At 41.3% G+C, this 22,453-nt stretch overlaps 1 protein-coding gene across 2 annotated transcripts in view; it reads right to left on the minus strand.

The window, feature by feature from the left end:
- Window positions 1-22,453, minus strand: part of SCAPER (S-phase cyclin A associated protein in the ER) — a 404,857-nt gene that overhangs the window by 165,731 nt on the left and 216,673 nt on the right. For both annotated transcript variants that reach the window (XM_073579348.1, XM_073579347.1), the window contains exon 20: window positions 10,174-10,310. In XM_073579348.1, the coding sequence (XP_073435449.1) occupies window positions 10,174-10,310 (137 nt within the window). The remainder of the gene's footprint in view (window positions 1-10,173; window positions 10,311-22,453) is intronic.

The following is a 22,453-nucleotide window of genomic DNA, read 5'->3' on the forward strand; positions in this document are numbered from 1 at the left end:
GAGCTCCCTCTGGTGGTTACTGGGAGAAGCGGAGCTGTCCAGTTTGATGTAAGTTTGCCACCTGACGACGATGATTGGGAATCTGGGATTACTGGCTGGGAGCATATAAGTGAGCAGGCTTCCCTTAGTGGTTGCTGGTGATTTCCTCCTTGTGCATTTTGAGTTCTTCTGTCTCCTGCCTGATCTGCATGGCTCAGTTAAATGATTCTTTTGCTAATCCTTTGCATCTAATCTGGTTGTGCCTTTTTTTTTGCTTTCTGCTTTGTTGCGAGGGTTCAGCGTACTCCCTGCTGGGGGAAGCGCTGGGCCCCGCTCCATATGTTACAGATTGTGTCAGTCTGTTCAGTCTCCTGTTATATTAGTATCTTTTGCTTTGCCTCCAGTTCACACCAGAGTGCTGATCTAGCGGGGGTGAGGTCGTGTGGCCTCAGGTTTTTTGTATATCAGATGTGTTGGATTTTTTAGGGTTTTTGCGTGATTGCAGACAGTATCTTTTCTGTCCTGTCCTATCTAGACAGTTTGGGCCCCATCATTTTCTCAGTCTATTTTCTGCCTATGTTTGTATCTCATCTTGTCTCACCGACAATATATGTTTGGGGGCTATCTATTCCTTTGGGGATCTGCTCCAGGGCAGTTTAGATTTCACCTTTCTGGCTTTAGGCTTAGTTAGTTCTCCGGCTGTGCCGAGGCATCTAGGGCATCGTAGGAACGCTCCATGGCTACTGCTAGTTGTGTTGTTAGGATCAGGGGTCTGCAATCCGCTGAGTTACCAACCTCTCTGGTTTCCTGGTAGCTTAGCCTGTTCCTGCCATCCTCCTCGGTGACCCATTCATAACAGCCAATATTCTGCCACCTCTGGCGCTGATGTGTACAGTGCTAAGCTGGTAAGCAGTGGCACAGTCAGAATGTCACAGTACATGTCACTACCTCTCGGCTCAGCAATATACACAGCAGCACAGCATGTCTGCAGTAGGGTCGCAGAGGGAAGCACTCGGCTGGCCAGATATTGGGCCTGCACAGTGTGACACCAGGGCAGTGGCACATAGGCAGATCACTATACGTGCCCAAAGTCACCATGAGCGATTTCGAAAGTAGGGAGGAGGTGGAGGGGCACTAGAGACTATAACCGCGCCTCTATGGACATCATATTGGCTGGCTGGGCTGCTCAGCAATGATTGCATGCCTGCCCACCGGGTCAGGTCAATAAGAATATGCGGCACCACAAGATTACACTTCTGATTTTACAATCATGCTGCCAACCTTCCCTTAACATTGGGGTTGCTAGAAATGAAAGTTACATGACAAATACAGTGCTGCAATTAGTTATGGGGGAACAACCTGCTGTCTGTTCCCTTTAAAGAGGACCTTCCAACAAATCTGAACTGAAAACATAATGTAATAGTGGCTGCAAAATTAAATAAATCTTTTTTTTTTTTTTTTTAATTTTGCCTCTCAGTTAACTTGTTAAGTCCAAGTGGGTGTTATTAGATGGCAACTCACTCAGGGAGAAGTAGTACTCAATTCGGCAAAAAATAAGTGGTGTAAAACTTCTCTACAGCAATGTAAAAGACGCAACACAAGTTATCGCAAACATCTGCAGCGCAGCCGGTTATCAGGTTTAGGGAGGGTCAATTACTTTTTCACATTTGTCTTGATTAACTCTTCATTTTCAGAAAATGGAATGATCATATGAAACCTGCATTTTGTGCTTACTTACCGTATATTGTCTTTGTTTTATATTGAACTCATTGGACCATCCAAAAAATATACACTCACTGGCCACTTTATTAGGTACACCATGCTAGTAACGGGTTGGACCCCCTTTTGCCTTCAGAACTGCCTCAATTCTTCGTGGCAGAGATTCAACAAGGTGCTGGAAGCATTCCTCAGAGATTTTGGACCATATTGACATGATGGCATCACACAGTTGGCGCAGATTTGTCGGCTGCAAATCCCTAATGCGAATCTCCCGTTCCACCACATCCCAAAGATGCTCTATTGGATTGAGATCTGGTGACTGAGGAGGCCATTTGAGTACAGTGAACTCATTGTCATGTTCAAGAAACCAATCTGAGATGATTCGAGCTTTATGACATGGCGCATTATCCTGCTGAAAGTAGCCATCAGATGCCTGTTCTTAGCTGAGAGGAGTGGTACCCAGTGTGGTCTTCTGCTGCTGTAGCCCATCTGCCTCAAAGTTCGACGCACTGTGCGTTCAGAGATGCTCTTCTGCCTACCTTGGTTGTAACGGGTGGCAATTTGAGTCACTGTTGCCTTTCTATCAGCTCGAACCAGTCTGCCCATTCTCCTCTGACCTCTGGCATCAACAAGGCATTTCCGGCCACAGAACTGCCGCTCACTGGATTTTTTTTCTTTTTCGGACCATTCTCTGTAAACCCTAGAGATGGTTGTGCGTGAAAATCCCAGTAGATCAGCAGTTTCTGAAATACTCAGACCAGCCCTTCTGGCACCAACAATCATGCCACGTTCAAAGGCACTCAAATCACCTTTCTTCCCCATACTGATGCTCGGTTTGAACTGCAGGAGATTGTCTTGACCATGTCTACATGCCTAAATGCACTGAGTTGCCGCCATGTGATTGGCTGATTAGAAATTAAGTCTTAACACACAGTTGGACAGGTGTACCTAATAAAGTGGCCAGTGAGTGTAGATGGAACAATTTAGCACAAGCCAAAAAAAAAAAAAAAAAATTCGGGTGAGGGCAAATGCTATTTCACAGCACTGTAGGTATATTCCCTCTCCTGAGGTAGACGCTCTGAAACTAGTGGTGGCCACATATGTATGTTTCTTTCTGTTTACCTCTTTTTTGGGAATTCAAAAACAGTTGAGCAAGCATGAACTGGCAAAAAAGTGAATGAAGATAGGGTCCATTCACAGAGCCTGCCTTACCAAGTGAGACGAGGACTTGCAGTGCAACTGGGAGTCATGTGACCGCAGGTCCTATGGTCACATCATGCAAAGTCCTGAAGCGATGAGCTGCCTGAATGAGCTGCTGCTGCCGCTCACCCAGCAGGAGGAGGATGACAGCAGACTGGACACAGGAAAGCCATGGGGGAGCTGGGAGCAGGAGTGATCAGTAGGTAAGTGTCTATAGTGACTGGGGGTGAGTGCAGGCACATGTAATATGCACCGCTCCCCTGTCTACCAACTCGGCGCTGTTTCAGCACCAAGGTGATGGACAGCGGGTGCAGTGAATATTACATGAGCCTAATGAGCGGGAGCACAGGACCTCCCGCTGTCTCTGCAGCCCCCATCCAGCCCACGCCAGCCCCCTGACTCCATGCCAGAGCCGCCCCCCCCACTCTATAGCACAGCAGCACACAGATTCGCTTTATAAGACGCACCCTCCACTTTCCCCCAAAATTTGGGGGAACAAAAGTGCGTCTTATAAAGCGAAAAATACGGTAATAATAATTGAACAATGCCTGACCAACTCAATGCACTGCCACCGTGTTAGGTAAACAATGTCCGACCAATTCAACTCCTATTTAAACATTTGCAATTCTGTATTTTTTTTCCATGAACTCATATGAACTTTTTTGTTCAGAATAGTCACTATTTTTCAGCTATAACAATCTCTTTACACTAAATAATTTGATCAAATTGCCCATTTTTCCAAAAATGTTTTATGGCTTCACATATGTTTTGCATTGGTGGCTTAACACCTTGTATTATTCATGCTTGTATGGTGGAACTTTGGGATCCTGAAAAACGCAGTGCCAGAATTGTGCATCTAACGTGATGCGCCAATTCTGGAGTGGCTGCAGGCTTGTATTTTTAGCCTGGGAAAGGCCAAATAAACATGGGACGTCCCAGCCTGATAATATAAGGCTGCAACTTCCTGCTTTCCCTGGGCTGGTTTTCAAAAATAGGGAGGTTGGGTGGGGGGGGGGATCATGTGCTTTTTTAAAAAATTATTAATAATATAGATGCGTTTTTTGCGCTGTGCACTTTACAAAGCATGTCCATTTTTTTAACTACCAATTTTCCTCATCTAATGCAAGTCAATCGGGAAATTCAGCACAAAAACTAAGCACTCCCACAAGAGAAACTGACATGCTGCAACTCGGAAACCAACAGCGCAGGCGAGTTTACGTAGCTTAAAAAAGAAGCACAATGAACTTGGGATTTCTGTTAATCCCATCCAATGTGCTTGTACTGTACGAAGCCACAACGCAGCGTTTTATATACAGCTAAAACAGGCTGCGTCTAGAACGTTAGCAATCCTGATCGTGCACACGCAGCTTAAGAGTCACAAAAGTGAGACTCACATTTATTTTGATATGAAGATGTTAATACCCCTTTAATAGGAAGGAGCGCCCTATTTAAGATTCTCATCTATTAACCTCAGCTAAAAGGGTAATCCCACTCCCCAGAAAACTCGGCCTTTCCGAGCAAGGTTTGTGAAAATCAAGATTTTTGGGTGAAAAGAATGTAGGCCTAGCCTGTGAAATAAAAATAATGAAGAATCTGTATGTGCACACAACTGTACAAGGTGATGCAATCTAAAGGTTATAGAAACAGAAGACATCTGTTTCTAGAAAAATGGTGTAAAATACCAAGGGTCTGCAAGGACCCTGACAGAATGATGCCATACTTATCCATTTTGATCTTGCATCCTTACACAACATTGACAAATGGCAGACCTGACCACTCGCCGGGCTTGGGATGATATTTTAGCATGTCCCGTGTTGTGACAGAACACTAAATTGATTAAACCAGCCCTGAGATTTGACACCAGCAGCGTACGCCTTCTATTTGTTGATTATTATTGATTTTCTTTGATACTTCATTTAAAAATCAATAAACGTGTAGAAGAATCGGCCTGGTTTACCCAGTGTATTGTGAACTGGACGAGAGCCATAGACTCACACGACAGAAACTTCCAATTATGGAAAAGCTCTTAACAGGTGAAACATCATCTTAAAAATCAATACTCCGTTTTCTCGCTCAATCAGAGAAAGTGGCCATAAATTAGGCTCATCTCTGGGAATCTCCAGACAAGTGCGCAGCAAATATTCTGTACATTATTTTCACACAATGAGATACAAACACATTAAAACATTATTTACAGCACAGCATGTACCAACTGTACTGTACATATAGTACGTACATTTTTGTTTTCAGACCATCTAAACGTATGTAATTCTATAAGTCAATAAACACAAAAAATAATTGGCTATAATACTGAACGCAAAGGAAATAGATTACTGAAAGATCTAAAGTGGGGTTACACAATTTTGATAGGGCTCACAAATGGGAGTTCCTGAGTCCTGGCATATAAACTGTAAAGAATAAAAGGGGTATTTCCATCTTCAAGATCCTCTCTCAATATGTAGTAAGAATAATAATAATAATATGTGCAAATGCCTCCAATTAGAAATGTAGTATAGTCCTACTGATTCACTATGTTGCTTACCTCATGTGCAGGGCATTGCAGTAGCTTAGGTATCCACGGTTACAACCACTGAAATAGTGACAGTTAGTTAGATGTTAGTGGTTATCACCATGGACACCTAAGCTACTGTAAAGCCCTGCATATGGTGTAAACGATAAAGTGAATCAGAAGAACTATACAACATATCTAACTGGAGGTATTTGCTAATATTATTATTAAACCTTCTACATGTTGGGATAGGAACTTGGAGATGGGAATAACCCTTTAAGCATAGAGTTTCAGTATACATCGGAGGTATACTTATGAAGAATTACCTGACCTACAATAAATGTCTTTAACACACACCATTGAATGTGTTAAAGTGAATAGATCACCCATATTAAAAAACACAAAGTATACCATATGGGACATATTTGTCAACACTTTTACATAGGATGGTATCGCACTCTATGCAATTCTATTTAGTAAAACAAACATTTAACAAATTCTGATGAACTCGATTGGCCCATGCAAAATTTTCGCACATTGGTCATTGGGGGTGCAGGCAATTTCAGGAAAAGCAAGCTGGTCAATGTAAATGTATTTTAAGAGATGATGAACACAGACAGGTATTTATATATGTAGATTGGTAATACAATAAATTGGTTTGATAAGTAGAGGCCAAAAAATGTTTTCCGCTTCAGGTGCCACCTGCAGGGCATTGTGTCTTTCTGCAGGTTTATGAAAATTAACTGTATTTAGTGATAAAATCGTGAATGTGTGGTTTGCTTGGCTCTTTTCTTGCTGAAGGGAGCAAGTTTACCTTTCAAATGATGTATCATTTGTGTGTGTGGGGCGAAATAATCAGCGAAAAAGCAGTGCATGCTTACAAATGTGTTTGCATATGTGACTCCATTTGAGTGTGTGGGGCGAAGTAATCACCGAAAAAGCTGTGCATGTACACAAATGTGTTTGCATATGTGACTCGCCTGCAGTGAAGTGTGCAATCCTCCAATGTGCCTGAAATAGGCTGGGCAAGCACTTGAACAAACTGGAAAGACCCCAAGGCAATTGTTTGGATTTATTTGTGAGGTCTGTAAGCAGCTTTGTGGTAGTGTGCTTTGGGGTAGTGTGCTGCCACCTGCAGGTAATTTGACCTTTCAAATGGTGTATCATTTGTTTGTGTGGGTGGAGTATGAACGGAGCAAGTGTGCAATTCAATAGATAGTGCATGTTTACAAATGTGTTTGCATATGTGTTTCACCTGCAATGAAGTGTGCAATCTTCCAATTTGGCTAAAACAGGCTAGGCAAGCAGTTTGTCAAGCTGGAAAGCCCCCAAGGCAAATGTTTGGATTTGTTTGTGATGTCTGTAAGAAGCTTTGTGGTAGTGTGCTCTGGGGTACTGTGGTGCTACCTGCAGGTCATTTTTCCTTACTGCAGGTTAATGAAAATTAATGTTTAAACTGTATTTTGTGATCAAATCGTGGATGTGTGGTTTGTTTGGCTATTTTCTTGCTGAAGGGGGCAAGTTTACCTTTCAAATGATGTTATCATTTGTGTGTGTGGGTGCAGTATGAACAGAGATACAAAGGAATCACCGAAAAACAGTGTTTAGAAATAATACTGTAGAATAGATATGTGCACAAAAGAAAACTACGGACACTCATTTGGTCTGTGTGAATTAAGGTGGCTAAATGATACTTTTATTTGTGTCCCAGGAACTTTCCTGACATACTGTATATGTGGAACAGGCAATACCATGCAATCTGTTACATGTTTTTCCCTGATCTTGTGATTAAACCAACGAGAAGTATTGGGGGCGTAGTGCTCACCCTTGTACTCCCACCACTCTACATACACACATACTGGACAGTACCACTTCTCCCGTCCTGTATACTGGTGATAATTCTCAGTATCTGTATGATTCTGAATATATACACTGCAGTACCACTTCTCCTGTCCTGTATTCTGAGTGTAATTCTCAGTACCTGTATTAGTGCTCATACTCATCTGCGTATAAATAGGAAGAGTGCAGTCTGATAAAAAAAAAATCAGATTGCACTCTGACTAATGATATTCAATGATTCTGTGCTCTTCTGCGATTTTTTCTCAGCTCGGTTGAGACTCGACAATGCAAGTCAATGGGTGAGAGAAAAAAAACGCACGGCACGGATATTTACGCACACATCTCAAAGGAATGCGACATTTCATAAGCCAAGTACAGTAAATTCACAGCCCAAACCGTCAGAATAGGATAGAAATATGTCCGTGACATATACAATCAGTGCTTCGTGTGTATTTTTCTGTACTTGTATTTAAGTAAGCAATAAATAAATGAAAAAAATGGTGTGGGGTTCCCCTTATTAACCAGCTGAGGGAAAGCAGCTGGCGTTATTATGCTGGGAAATGGCCCATATTCATGGAGCTTCCCAGCTTACTAATATCAGCTCACAGCTGTCTACGTAGCCTTTACTGGGGGGATCTCACAAAAAATGACTTGGGGGGTCTCCCTTATGTTTAATCACCAGCAAAGGCTAAGCAGACAGCTGTGGGCTGATAGCAATAGGCTGGGAATGGACCATGGATTTTGTCCCCTTCTCAGACTAATAACACCTGCCCTCATCCACCCCAGAAATGGCGCATCCATTAGGTGTGCCAATTCTGGCGCTTAGCTTCAGATCTTCCCAATTGCCCTGGTGTGATGACAATTATTTAATAGGTTTAATGAGGCTGAGCACCCTTTAGTGCCACATGAAAGGCACAAAAGGGTGCTAGTTTATTATATGTAGGGAGCTTCTGACATTATCTACAGGACATCTTTCCTATTCTATCTCTGTATATAAGATTGTTTTATTAGTTTGTAAACTAGAGTCAAATGACAGAATTACAGTATGTAAAAGCTGATGTTAAAAACCCCTTGCATACGGATGTCATACAGAAGCTACTTGCATGACACGCACCCTAATTTGTGTGATTGATCGAGTGTGTGGGAGAGGAATCTTTTATACAGGTAACGAGTTCAAACAGATGCAATTAACACAGGTAATGAGTGCAGAGTAGGAGGGCTTCATAAAGAAAAACTAACAGGTCTGTGAGAGCCAGAATTATTGCTGGTTGGTAGGTGATCAAATACTTATTTCATGCAATAAAATGCAATTTAATTATTTAAAAATCATAAAATGTGATTGTCTGGTTTTTATTTTTAGATTCTGTCTCTCACAGTGGAAGTATGCCTACGATAAAAATTACAGACCTCTCCATTCTTTGTAGAAACTTGTAAAATCAGCAGTGTATCATATACTTAATTTCCCCACTGAGAATACAGTTGTGCTCAAAAGTTTACATACCCCAGCAGAATTTTTTGCTTTCTTAACCTTTTTTTTTACAGAGAATATGAATGATAAGACCAAAACTTTTTCTCCACTCATCGTTAGCGGTTGGGTGAAGCCATTTATTGCCAAACTACTGTGTTTTCTCTTTTTAAATCATAATGACAACCTAAAACATCCAAACGACCCTGATCAAAAGTTCACATACCCCATTTCTTAATAACGTGTCTTGCCCCCTCCAACATCAATTACAGCTTGAAGTCTTTTGTGGTAGTTGTGGATAAGGTTCTTTATTTTCGCAGATGGTAAAGCTGCCCACTCTTCTAACTTGCTGCATTCATCTTTCCTTCAACTTTGACCAAGTTTCCTGTGCCTTTGTAGCTCACACATCCCTAAAACATCAGGGATCCACCTCCGTGCTTTACAGTAGGAATGGTGTTCCTTTCATCAGAGGCCTTGTTGACCTCTCTCCAAATGTAGCGTTTATGGTTGTGGCCAAAAAGTTCAATTTTGGTCTCATCATTCCAAATTACCTTGTTCCAGACGTTTTGAGGCTTGTTGCTGTGCTGTTTTGCGTATTGTAGGTGAGATACTTTGTGGAATTTGAGCAGTAATGGCTTTTTTCTGGTGACTCGACCATGCAGCCCATTTTTCTTCAAGTGCCTCCTTATTGTGCATCCTGAAACAGCCACACCGCTACTTTTCAGAGAGTCCTGTATTTCAGCTGATGTTTTTTGTGGGTTTTACTTTGCATCCCGAACAATGTTCCTAGCAGCTGTGGATGACATTCTTTGTGGTCTACCTGACCGTGGTTTTGTTTTTACAGAGCCCCTGATTTTCCATTTGTTAATCACAGTTTGAACGCTGCTGACTGGCATTATCAATTCTTTGGATATCTTTTTGTATCACTTTCCTGTTTTACACAGTTCAACTACTGTGACATTTCTTTTAGTTTCCCCATGACTCACAATATAGAAACATCAGTGGCTGAATGAAAGATGCAAGAGTCTGTCTGGATCCCAGAATCTCACTCAGCTTTTATGCACACACTGATTATAAGCAAGCAGGTCACAGGTGAGGATGCTACCTTTAGTAGCCATTCAAACACATTTGTGTCAACTTTTGTGCATGTTATCAGGCCAAAATCACCAGGGTATGTGAAGTTATGATCAGTGTCACTTGAATTTTTTGGGTTGTCAATATGATTTAAAAAGAGAAAACACAGTAGTTTAACAATAAATGGCTTCACCCAACGACTTACCATGAGTGGAGAAGGAAAAAAACCCAAAACACACACATATATATTGTATATATATTCACGCACACATAGCTAAAATAAAGTTATGCTATGCCAGTTATAGTGAAGAAATTACAATCGGACGAACAGTGATGGGACTTGCACAACATGTAGACAGGGTGTTAACATCAGAATAAGGAAACATACTTTGAGTTAATTCGAGTCTTCAGCTTTTTAACTTTCTTTTTATTCTTTTGCTTCTCTTCGACATCCTTTACGGGCTCTACAGGAACTGGTGTCTCAACCAAAATATCCACAATATACTTTTTCAGAGAGAGATGCTCCTGGAAGAAAGATTTATCCAATTAGGAAAACAAGAGCTGATCCATTTCCATATCAAATCTATTTTAATGTTAGAAACAGTTCTGAGCCAAATCTAATCCATGGGCATGCATCATGGCTTCACGGATCTTCAAAAGCTGTTACGATGCAGTGTTTTAGCGTCACAAGTAAACTCACTTGTGGGCACCTTCGATCCAAAAGCAGACATGGAAATGTTTCTTTTGAAAAAGTAGTAATAATGTAGTAACACCAGGCACCCCTTTCATATAAATGGTTGTGTCAAGACCTCTAGCATGTGAGCTACCAAAGAGTTTAAAGTGAGGGGGAGATAGTTTCATCCTAGCCCAAAGGAGCTATACATTAAAAGATATTTGCCATAATTAATACTATTTTTTTCATACATGACATATTCATAAGACTATTTTACAAAAGTTTTTAAATTTTTATCTATAACACCGAATCCCCTAACCCTATCAATGCTACAACCTGCTGGAGGTGCTTGGTGCATACTGGCTCCCTCATTCATATCTTAGGCTACTTGCACACTTGCGCCAAACGCACCCCGTTGCATTTTGGTGTACTCGGCACACCGTCAAAAGGACGCATGTGCCGGCAAACGCATACTTGTGCACGGCATGCGTACCCAATGCTAAAGATAGGGTATGCAGGTCGCATGCAGTGACATGCGCCCATAGGCGGAGCTAACTGAAGGAGGTGGGGCAGAGGGCGGAGCTTAGTGGCGGCCCTGCACAGCTCCAAGGAACGCAAGTGTGCAAGTAGCATTATGGGATTGCAGTCTTTTGACCACTTTTTGGGGTATGGTGGGGGAGCTGGTGGAGGGCATCTTCTCAACTCACATTCCATTGGACCAGGGTTGTTGAGTAGGAGTCAGTGTCCATTTTGGTGGAGTCAGTATAAAATGGACTGACTCCAACTCCTAAAACATATAATAAATTGGGTACAGTAGTACAATTCAGGATGTGCTGTAAATGATTTGGGAAAGATATGAAATGTCATATAAATGTCTGTTCCTGATCTAAGTATCTGGGCTTTTAGTGGAGATGAATCTGTGCTGCACTTTATGGACATGCTCAGTATTGACCAGTGATGTGGGGTCGGAGTCAGGAAAAATGAGGAGTCGGAGGTTTGGCTTACAAGAGTCGGTGGTTTGGCTTACCAACTACACAGCCCTGCCCTGGACCCCACAAATTACTTACGAAATGTGCCGAGAAAGAAGTCATCCAGGCTGATACTAAGTATTCACATAGCTGCTAAATTTCTGATGGCAAGAGCCTGAAAACACACAGTCCCTATCTCTTCTAGATCTACGTGAGTGAATGATTGATCGACTTTCATCTTTTCTTTTCCTCTTCTTCTTAAACACTGCATTGTATATATTATTGAGCGTTCGGAAGAATGGACATTAACACAAATTTTTCTTTAGTTTGTATTATTCCGGTAAAAAAAGTAATTTTGCATATTTTGCATTGTTTGATTTTTACTATTTTATAGAATTTTTCGCATGATAAAACAAAAAAAATTGAAAAACCATACCAGCAGAGATTGTACATAGGCAATCAGGACTTATATTGTAATGAACACCTTTTAACAGTAAAATAAAAAAAAATTATTGAAAAGGAAATGTCTAACGCTAACCAGTAACTAGATAGACTGACATACTGCGCTTTGTGCCGTTTGTCTCACCCATAGCCTTATGAGAATATGCTTATAAATAATGGCTTGTGACCACGTATTTCCAACTATAATACTTGTCTCGCTTGATATAAAAGCAGGGACAGTATACATAGGTCATAGTCAGGATCCTGCTTCTTTATTCTAATTGACGGTCTGCTTTCTTGGGCGTTTCGCAGCTATTTCTCAGCCTTCTCGTCTTTCACAAGAGGGATGATTGGATTAGTCCAAACTTTACATTCAAAAACTCATCAAACGACAGCAATAGGAATATCAGAAATGCCCAGGTTGGAGTGTCATATATACCCAATGCACATCAAAAAGAAGGATTAGTGAGATCTCCAAAATAAGTGAAGTAAAACGCCATATTAAATAACCTCATGGTTTAATGGACATTACACCTTAATTGTTGGAGAGGTCCATGTAATCAAACTACCGTATATAAAATATTCATGCTATTAATAAAACGTATAATCAAAGGATGAAGTCCATGCTTACAAAGGAAAGTCTGGTGTTTGGACGAAAGGGGCAGCGAAAACCGAGACTGTGAGAGCTGGTAATACTGTGACCTCTGGTGAACTAATTGGAGTTTTGTGACGTCAAGACTAAACTTTTACATTTAATGACTACCTTTTCATTAAAAATAATAGAAAAAGATGAGAAAAAAGGTGCATGATAGATATTGGACTAAATAAGCCAAGAGTAAAAAAGAAGCGTTATAAAGTTTCTCACTGGTATATCTGCCTATCTCCTTAGTCAGGTGCCTCGACAGGCAATAGCTTGGTAAGAAAAAGGGACAAAGTATTTGTATGGCAAGGAGCTCAAGTATACTGAAGATAGATGAGGATAATGTGAAACTCAAGATTCCTTAAATTATATAGAGTTGAACAGAAGCCAGGAGTAATAAAAAAAAAAATATATAAAACATATCCTATATTTACTGTTTTGTTCAACCTTTACGGAATTCATTTTGGGTAAAACAAAAACAAATAAAAGACAAAAAATAAATATAAGAGTACGTTCACACGGGCATTACAGCTACTGACTTCTTACAGAAGAGATGGTGTAGTGTTATTTATTACTGTGAAATGTTGGTGAGCTGCACATTTCACCCCCTGAAAAGCTATTGGCGAAACACACACTACCATCCGATTTGTCAAATTGCACTGCATATTTTTTCTCCCGATGTGCATGAGCTCTGCACAAAATGGATCTTACGTTGCTTGTAACAACAACAAAGCACTTTGAATCCAACAAACAAAACTAGCTACTGCACAAAAACAGGTGGGCACAACAAGTTATAAAAGATACCCAATTCTTAGCCATACTTGCCAAGACCAAACCAGTGTTTTGGTTACAATACCAAAACACTGAAGAACACCCACTCACACACTTATCAAACATGAGGGGTGTGGTTGCTTAGAGTTATAAGTTCACCCAGATAAGGTGTACAGTGACAGTCACGGGGTGATATATAGTGTATCATCATGGCTAACAGCCTACTGGGCATGCCTATACCACCCTATCTGTGCTCTCTATTTCCCTAAGAAACTAAGCCAAATATCCTCTATAATCCAAGCCCTGTGAAATAGGTTGGCGCTATAATATATAAAATTACTATTATTAGGTCAGGTGGCTATGCAAGTGAACACCATAAGGACAGAAACCCTATGCCCCCCTCCACCAGACACAACAGGGCATACCTAATCCTACAAAGATGATAAAATAATTGAGGTTTTATTATATTTTGGCCAAAATACGCAAGCTCACAACCGCGTCAAGGGTTCTCATGGTTTTGTTAATACTGACACTAAATTACTGAAAAGGTCAAATTTACGAATTCCTGATCAGAATATCATATACAGTTAGGTCCATATATATATTTGGACAGAGATAACATTCTTATAATTTTGGTTCTAGACATTACCACAATGAATTTTAAACAAAAAAATTCAGATGCAGTTGAAGTTCAGACTTTCAGCTTTCATTTAAGGTTATCCACATTAAAATTGGATGAAGGGTTTAGGATTTTCAGCTCCTTAACATGTGCCACCATGTTTTTAAAGGGACCAAAAGTAATTGGACAATTGACTCCAAGGCTATTTCATGGACAGGTGTGGGCAATCTCTTAGTTATGTTATTCTCAATTAAGCAGATAAAAGGCCTGGAGTTGGTTTGAGGTGTGGTGCTTGCATTTGGAAGGTTTTGCTGTGAAGGAAACATGCGGTCAAAGGAGCTCTCCATGCAGGTGAAACAAGCCATTCTTAAGCTGCAAAAACAGAAAAAACCCATCCGAGAAATTGCTACCACATTAGGAGTGGCAAAATCTACAGTTTGGCACATCCTGAGAAAGAAAAAAAGCACTGGTGAACTCATCAATGCAAAAAGATCTGGGCGTCCACGGAAGACAACAGTGGTGGATGATCGCAGAATAATCTCCATGGTGAAGAGAAACCCCTTCACAACAGCCAACCAAGTGAACAACTTTCTCCAGGAGGTAGGCGTATCAATATCCAAATCTACCATAAAGAGAAGACTGCATGAAAGTAAATACAGAGGGTTCACTGCACGGTGCAAGCCACTCATAAGCATCAAGAATAAAAAGGCTGACTGGACTTTGCTAAAAAAACATCTAAAAAAAGCCAGCACAGTTCTGGAAGAACATTCTTTGGACAGATGAAACCAAGATCAACCTCTACCAGAATGATGGAAAGAGAAAAGTATGGTGAAGACATGGTACAGCTCATGATCCAAAGCATACCACATCATCTGTAAAACACGGCGGAGGCAGTGTGATGGCTTGGGAATTATGGCTTCCAGTGGCACTGGGTCACTAGTGTTTATTGATGATGTGACACAGGACAGAAGCAGCTGAATGAATTCTGAGGTATTCAGAGCCATACTGTGTGCTCAGATCCAGCCAAATGCAGCCAAACTGATTGGTCGTCGTTTCATACTACAGATGGACAATGACCCAAAACATAAAGCCAAAGCAACCCAGGAGTTTATTAAAGCAAAGAAGTGGAATATTCTTGAATGGCCAAGTCAGTCACCTGATCTCAACCCAATTGAGCATGCATTTCACTTGTTAAAGACTAAACTTCAGACAGAAAGGCCCACAAACAAACAGCAACTGAAAACCACCGCAGTGAAGGCCTGGCAGAGCATCAAAAAGGAGGAAACACCGCGTCTGGTGATGTCCATGAGTTCAAGACTTCAGGCAGTCATTGCCAACCAAGGGTTTTCAACCAAGTACTAGAAATGAACATTTTATTTACAATTATTTAATCTGTCCAATTACTTTTGGTCCCTTTAAAAACAGTGTGGCACATGTTAAGGAGCTGAAACTCCTAAACCCGTCATCCAATTTTAATGTGGATACCCTCAAATGAAGCTGAAAGTCTGAACTTCAACTGCATCTGAATTGTTTTGTTTAAAATTCATGGTGGTAATGTCTAGAACCAAAATTAGAAAAATGTTGTCTCTGTCCAAATATATATGGACCTAACTGTATACTGCCCTGTAGGATGCAAACAGGCCCCAATGATAAAAGACAGAGGTGGCAGAGGTGCAAAATACCGATAGAGGACCACTCACACGCTTACCATTGATGAGGGGGGGGCTTGACTTAGTTTGCACATTTTTTCGGTAAGGTTTTTGAATTTCCTCTCCTTTTTGGTGAATTGCTGCAGTTATTTATTAATAACCAAAAACACATACAGTATATACAGACAGAATAAAAACATTTAAGAATTATGAAAATGCTCAACACCCTCCAAGACTCCCCCTATGATAACGGGCCCCAAAACACAGCTTACTACCCACACTGTATACACGTATACCAAACTATATGTGCAAGATACCCAAACAGTAGTTAGTACTGATCTGGATGCTGGAATTTTTTCCATATCACGCTTTGCTGCAGAGGGATCCTGTTTCCACATTCCGTGCACCGATCGGACTTATAGCTGTCTTCTTTGGGGTGAGCTGAAAAAATTTTTTTTTTACCCAAACAGTAGTTATTGTATTACAATCTCATACACATAAATTACCTTCTTACCTTGTCCAAAGTGTAATAGCAAACTGAGTATGAGTCCTACAAGGCGAATTGGAGTAAGGAAAGAAGCGGGAGGGAAGAGATAGAGTACCCGTGTGTATCGCCCACTAACAATAGCTTCCTCAGGGGGTGTTCTTACAATCTCAAACACATTGCTCATACTGTAAAATGCAAAGTAATTCTATTCCTGAAAATCCATTGCATTTTTGCAAGTTAATAAAGCATGTAAGAAAGTTTATTCATATGGGACATACAAAGCTTCCACCCTCTTAGTTTCAAGGTGTTCCTCTCTGCAGATTAGTGTATACTTCCAAAATTATAAAAGTCGATCAAGAAGGAGCAGGAGTCATCCTGAAGCCTATAGATGCTGCACCAAACAAAGTAAAAAAAAAGAAAGATGGGAGACAGGGACAGCAAAGTCCTAATAGTAATAAATTAAGTAAAAAGCGACTTAAAGTCTTTTGTAACATCGTGGATCTCGAGTATTCCGCAGACTTCCATTCTAAAGAGGCCGGACGTCTCCAGTTGAAACTCAAACATGGAAGACGTCTGAGTAAAGTGGCCGTGCAAGGAATGACTGATCAGGCTGCGGTCAGAAAAATAAGAGGTAGTTCCTTCCACTTATGGTTCGTAAGCTGAGAAATACATAAACCGAAAAGACTTTATTACGTAAAAGGCCAATTCTTCATTTTCAGCTAGACAACATCAAATAGCCAGGATGGTGCTAACACAAGAAGGAAGAACCCTCCGTCCACTTTAGGACTTATTAAATCCAGTATATACCAGTACTCATTGCGGGATTGCAACTAACAGAATGGTTTTTAACAGGGAAAAATGCAAAGTACTACATCTGGGCAATAAAAAGGAAAAAAGCATATACAGAATGGGAGGAATAGGGCTAAGCAACAGCACATGTGAAAAAGACTTGGGTATACTAATAGATCACAGACTGAATATGAGTCAACAGTGTGATGCAGCAGCAAAAAAGGCAAATGCAATTCTGGGATGTATTAACAGAAGCATACAGTCTAGATCACGTGAAGTCATTATTTCCCTCTACTCCTCTTTGGTCAGACCTCATCTGGAATATTGTGTCCAGTTTTGGGCACCACATTTTAAAAAAGACATCAACAAACTGGAGCAAGTTCAGAAAAGAGCGACCAGAATGGTGACCGGTCTGCAAACCCTGTCTTATGAGGAAAGGTTGCAGGATTTGGGATTGTTTAGTTTGCAAAAGAGAAGACTGAGAGGAGACTTAATAGCTGTCTACAAATATCTAAAGGGCTGTCACATTGTAGAAGGATCAACTTTATTCTCATTTGCACAAGGAAAGACTAGAAGCAATGGGATGAAACTGAATGGGAGGAGACACAGATTAGATATTAGAAAAAACTTTTTGACAGTTAGAGTGATCAATGAGTGGAACAAGCTGCCACGAGAAGTGGTGAGTTCTCCTTCAATGGAAGGCTTCAAACAGAGGCTGGACAGACATCTGACTGGGATGATTTAGCGAATCCTGCTTTGAGCAGGGGGTTGGACCAGATGGCCCAGGAGGTCCCTTCCAACTCTACGTTTCTATGATTCTATGATCACACAGGTGTCTTTGATTTGTTTAGTACTAGCAACCTACATGATTACAGATATAATGTTCATAGAGAAATCACCTTTCAAAATTGGAATACATGTGCATTAGTTATGAGGGAAAACTAGAGAAACTTAATTTTATATCTAGTCCATTGATATTTGGGGTCATTTCTATAGTTTCATTGCCATACAATGTCACGTCTACATCCATATCGCCCCATAAATCATGGTGCCACGTGGTCACAATACTTTGAAATTTATACCAGCGACGATAGCACAGTGCCCTGACTTCTGGAATGTGCACAGCGCTGGCATTACATTTTAGGCACCTCTCTCTGACTTCATTACATTAAACAAGAGGATCAGGAGCCAGATGCACAAGAGAATTAATTTGTGGCCGGCCAATTAATGCAGAATGTGCCATTGTAAACAGCTTATGTACACAGATTTGAGTTGAGGCGTCAACCATAAAACTTGACCCCTTGTACTGACATTCACATTTTATTCCTGGAGTAATGAAAAACAAAATATCTTCCTGAGGATTCATAAATAAGACATTTTTAATGCTGTGGACGTGAAGTGGCAAGGACTGGTTATTAAAATGTGTTGACACCAATACCATTGTTAACCTAAGTATTAGTACACCAGCTTCTACAGCCCCAACATCTTCCACAGTGCTTACACACTCATCACTGTCCCCGATGGGGCTCACAATCTAAATCCCTATCAGTATGTCTATGGAGTGTGGGAGGAAACTGGAGAACCTAGAGGAAACCCACGAAAACACGGGTAGAACATACAAACTCCATTGCAATGTTAAGCCACTTTGCAGTCAGTGGCTATTTCTATAGTTTATAGCTTTGCGTTAAAGGGAATCTGTCACCTATTTTTTCGACTATCAGCTGCCGGCACCGCCATCAGGGGTTATCTACAGAATTCTGTAATGCTATAGATAAGCCCCCGATGTAACCTGAAAGATAAGAAAAATGAGTTATATTATACTCACCCAGGGGCGGTCTGACGCCTGAGCACTGCAGGACTCTGCTCTGCCCTCAACAGGGCAGAGCAGTGCGCCTGCGCAGGAGCCAGGAAGCAAAGAAGAGGCAGTCACCATTAGAAGATGGGAGGCGCCAGACCGGACCGCAACACCCATCGGACCAAAACCGGACCCGGACCACCCCTGGGTGAGTACAATATAACTCATTTTTCTTATCTTTCAGGTTACATCGGGGGCTTATCTACAGCATTACAGAATGCTGTAGATCAGGGTTCCCCAACTCCAGTCCTCAAGGCCCACCAACAGGTCATGTTTTCAGGATTTCCTTCGTATTGCCCAGGTGATAATTGCATCACCTGTACAATACAAGGGAAATCCTGAAAACATGACCTGTTGGTGGGCCTTGAGGACTGGAGTTGGGGAACCCTGCTGTAGATAAGCCCCTGATGGCGGTGCTGGCAGCTGATAGTCGAAAAAATAGGTGACAGATTCTCTTTAAGAGAGAAATGGAGGGAGAATTCTACTTGGTAGGCTGTCCCATCTGGAACATTTATGGCACCACCAGGACCGGCATCTAACCCGAGAACAGGGCCAACTCCAGGGTATATATGGTTCTCGCCATTGATATGTACAGGAGTTCTGAAAAGTGCTCATCATGCACAAATGGTCGTTTTCAGAACTACAGTAAGAATGGAGAGAGATGGACCTGTGGATATTTGTGGGAAGAACACTTTAAGTATTGGGAAGAATCAAAGCGCTTCTCCACAATACAAACAAGAACATATATGGACACCTTTGACGGCAATTGAACTGATTTTTTTCTACTGAACGTACATCGCATATGGACATACCCTATAGGGTTAATTTAAAGAAGAGTTCTAGAGCTCAAGGGCTAACCAGTAGCTTACCAAATCTGTGTTCTGAGAAGCCTGTATAAAAGCAAAAATCCTTATGCATATTTATTAGCAGCCATTTCTTTTAAACAGATTTTGTGATGGGTTGGAGTCTGACTCCTGGAACCCCCATCGATCAGCTGATTATAGGAAACCCAGGACTCTTCCCTTCATTACAAAGCAAAGCTGCGTACATTTTGTAGTGGTTTTGCCTGGTATTGTAGCTCAGAAGCATTAAAGCGCCACGTCAGTGGGTTTTTTTATTGCACCGCTGGAGTGGCGCCTTAAATGTGATTCCCCTGCCCCTTGTCTCATACTCACCTGCTGCCACCTTCATCCTTTTCCAGCGTCACTCCCATCGATCTCCGGCGAACAGTGACCTACAGGCAATTCCAGTACTTTATGAAGCGACAGAGGTCACTTTTTAATACATCTCTGAGATCCTTGTTCTGGGTCTCAGGCATGCATTGAGCTCTTGTGACGGTAAAAGATGAAGCCGCCGGAAAGTAAGTATAAGAATGGAGGCAGAGGGCTTAAATTTAAAGCGCCAGTCCAGCGCTGAAAAAAACCCAAAACGCTGGCATGGTACTTTAATCCAAATAGGAAAGAACTGCAGTGAGCAGAAATAACAGGCACAGCCACAGCAAAATGTAAAGGGCTATGCCCTGACATTGATCGAGAGGTCGGAGCTCTCACTGACGCCCCAATAATTAGGTGTGGAGATGTGAGGAATCTCATATCGATCTGTCAATGATGACTTATCCTCAGGAAAACTACAAGTTACAGGAGACAGACCCAATGATGGAGTAGTATAGGTCTGTCAAAGTTCTAGAATGATAACTTCAAGTTGTAGAATGTATTTTGGTGATAGATGCCAATTTTGACTATTCAGCTTGGATTAGTTGTGGGACCATCATGTAAATTGTGAGTATAAGAGTATCATATAATCAGATCTCAGAATACCTGGCTTGGTATAAATCTCTTTATTTTATATTAGGGCTCTCAAACACACGGCCTGGGTGCCGCATTTGGACTTTAGAGCTGTCATCTGCATCCCGTGTGGCACTGGAGCTCCTGAGACCACCAGGACAGCAGAGAGCAGGCTGTAGGAGGAATGTGCTGGGGCACCTTAATGACATTAAGCTGAAGAACACTAAGAGTGAAGGCATCTCTACCAGTGCTGCTGCAACACTTATAGCAGGCAAAAAGGCAGAGGTCTATGGACTTCCTGTAAACTGCCGAACATGTACAGCGCAACAGTGGCGCTGAATCACAAGCCGAGCTGGCACCATGATCAGCGGGTGCCAAATGAATATCATAGCTGACACCTTGCTGCAATGACCACTATCGGTATTAGCATAGCCTTTTAATGTCTTAAATACCGCTTGTCAATAGAGACAGAAGTACTGTATATAGCTGGTTATTTGCGGGAGAGTTTCCTCATTAATCCTTCTGGTACCACACAACTGGCCTACAGGTGAGAAACGTACGGTAGCCTGTAAGCAGGATCCACCAGGCGAAATGTCAGAGGAAAACTGACAGATCTAACATTCCTGCAGTATTGAAGGATATTAGATCAACGATAAAGCAAGTAAAAGTTCAAGTCCCATATAGGGAACGAAGTAGAAAAAAAATTGTACAATTAAAAAAAACTTAAAAAAAAGGAAAAATATTATGCATACAAAATTGTTGTTTTATGTAAACATGAAAGGAAATCAGGAACGACCCATGCTATAAAACTATACCATAACACAAACAATGAAAACCGTTGGAGAAAAAAACAAGCAAAAAACGTAGCAACTTCATTATACTGAGACACAAAAAATGAATAACAAGTGATCAAAAAGTTGTACAGAAAACAAAATGGTGTCGCTGAAAACATCATCAAGAAATGAAGCCCATCAACTTAAAATGTTTTGTGTGGCCCATTTACCTGCCCCAGTTTGAGACCCCTGCAGACTTACTATGCTAAAAGCATCTCCCAAAGCTTCTCATACAGCAACCATCCACATCACTTACAGTGGGAGCCCAGAGGTTAAACGGCAGAAAAGCGCGCCCGCCCGTGTGACCAGCCTTACCGTTCAGGCATCAATACAAAATATGTCAAATGTGTGGGGTCAATGCAATACATAAGTCAAGTGAGTGAGGTCAGAGTGGCAGCTGTGGTGAGTTCACAGGAGAGGTGTTTATTATCAAGGAGGCAACGAACGTGTGAGGTCACCAGACGGATATATTACACTTGCCACATGCCGCCTGGCATCTAATAACTGTGAGTACTTGCATTCACTGATTGGAACAAATAACAGGCAACACTGCTGGTTACGTTCCGACTATAACTAGTAAATCCACACTATGATGGACTACATAGCGGTGTGTCTATTTCTTACATCTACATTTGCCATTGTTTGTTGCCACCATCAACAATTATTTTTCTCATTAACAGGAGTGTGATTTTTACCTATTGTGACGTAGTTGTTTGAGCTGAACAATTATTCAGCAATGAGAATATAAAGAGCAATTGTGATAACAAAAGCAACAGGTTCTTACAGTAGAAAGTAATGTACGCAGAGTGTGAAGGAGGCAGCAAGGTCAAGGTGCGGAAGGAGCACAAAAGTCGTCGTCCCAGGGTTGAACTTAAATTACCGTAATAAAGATAAAATAAATGATGGTGGTGTTCTATTTTCTATTGGGACAGTGTTTCACAAACTTCTACAGCCCAAGAAAATACCTATATACCTTACTATCTTAAAGGTAGCCGGTAGTCAGTCCACAGAGACACGTGAAGTCTGCTGTGTCCACAGTCCCTGCCGAGGAAGAGCTGTCAGGAGGAATGTAACCTAGCTGGAAGGTTATTTGGCTAATAGTAATACTATAGATAAATTAAATTTCCTATACCTATTGCCCTCCATTATTAACCATTAG

Source organism: Dendrobates tinctorius, unplaced genomic scaffold (assembly GCF_039654945.1).
Source record: "Dendrobates tinctorius isolate UK_male_01 unplaced genomic scaffold, ASM3965494v1 ptg000062l, whole genome shotgun sequence".
Classification (NCBI taxonomy): domain Eukaryota; kingdom Metazoa; phylum Chordata; class Amphibia; order Anura; family Dendrobatidae; genus Dendrobates; species Dendrobates tinctorius.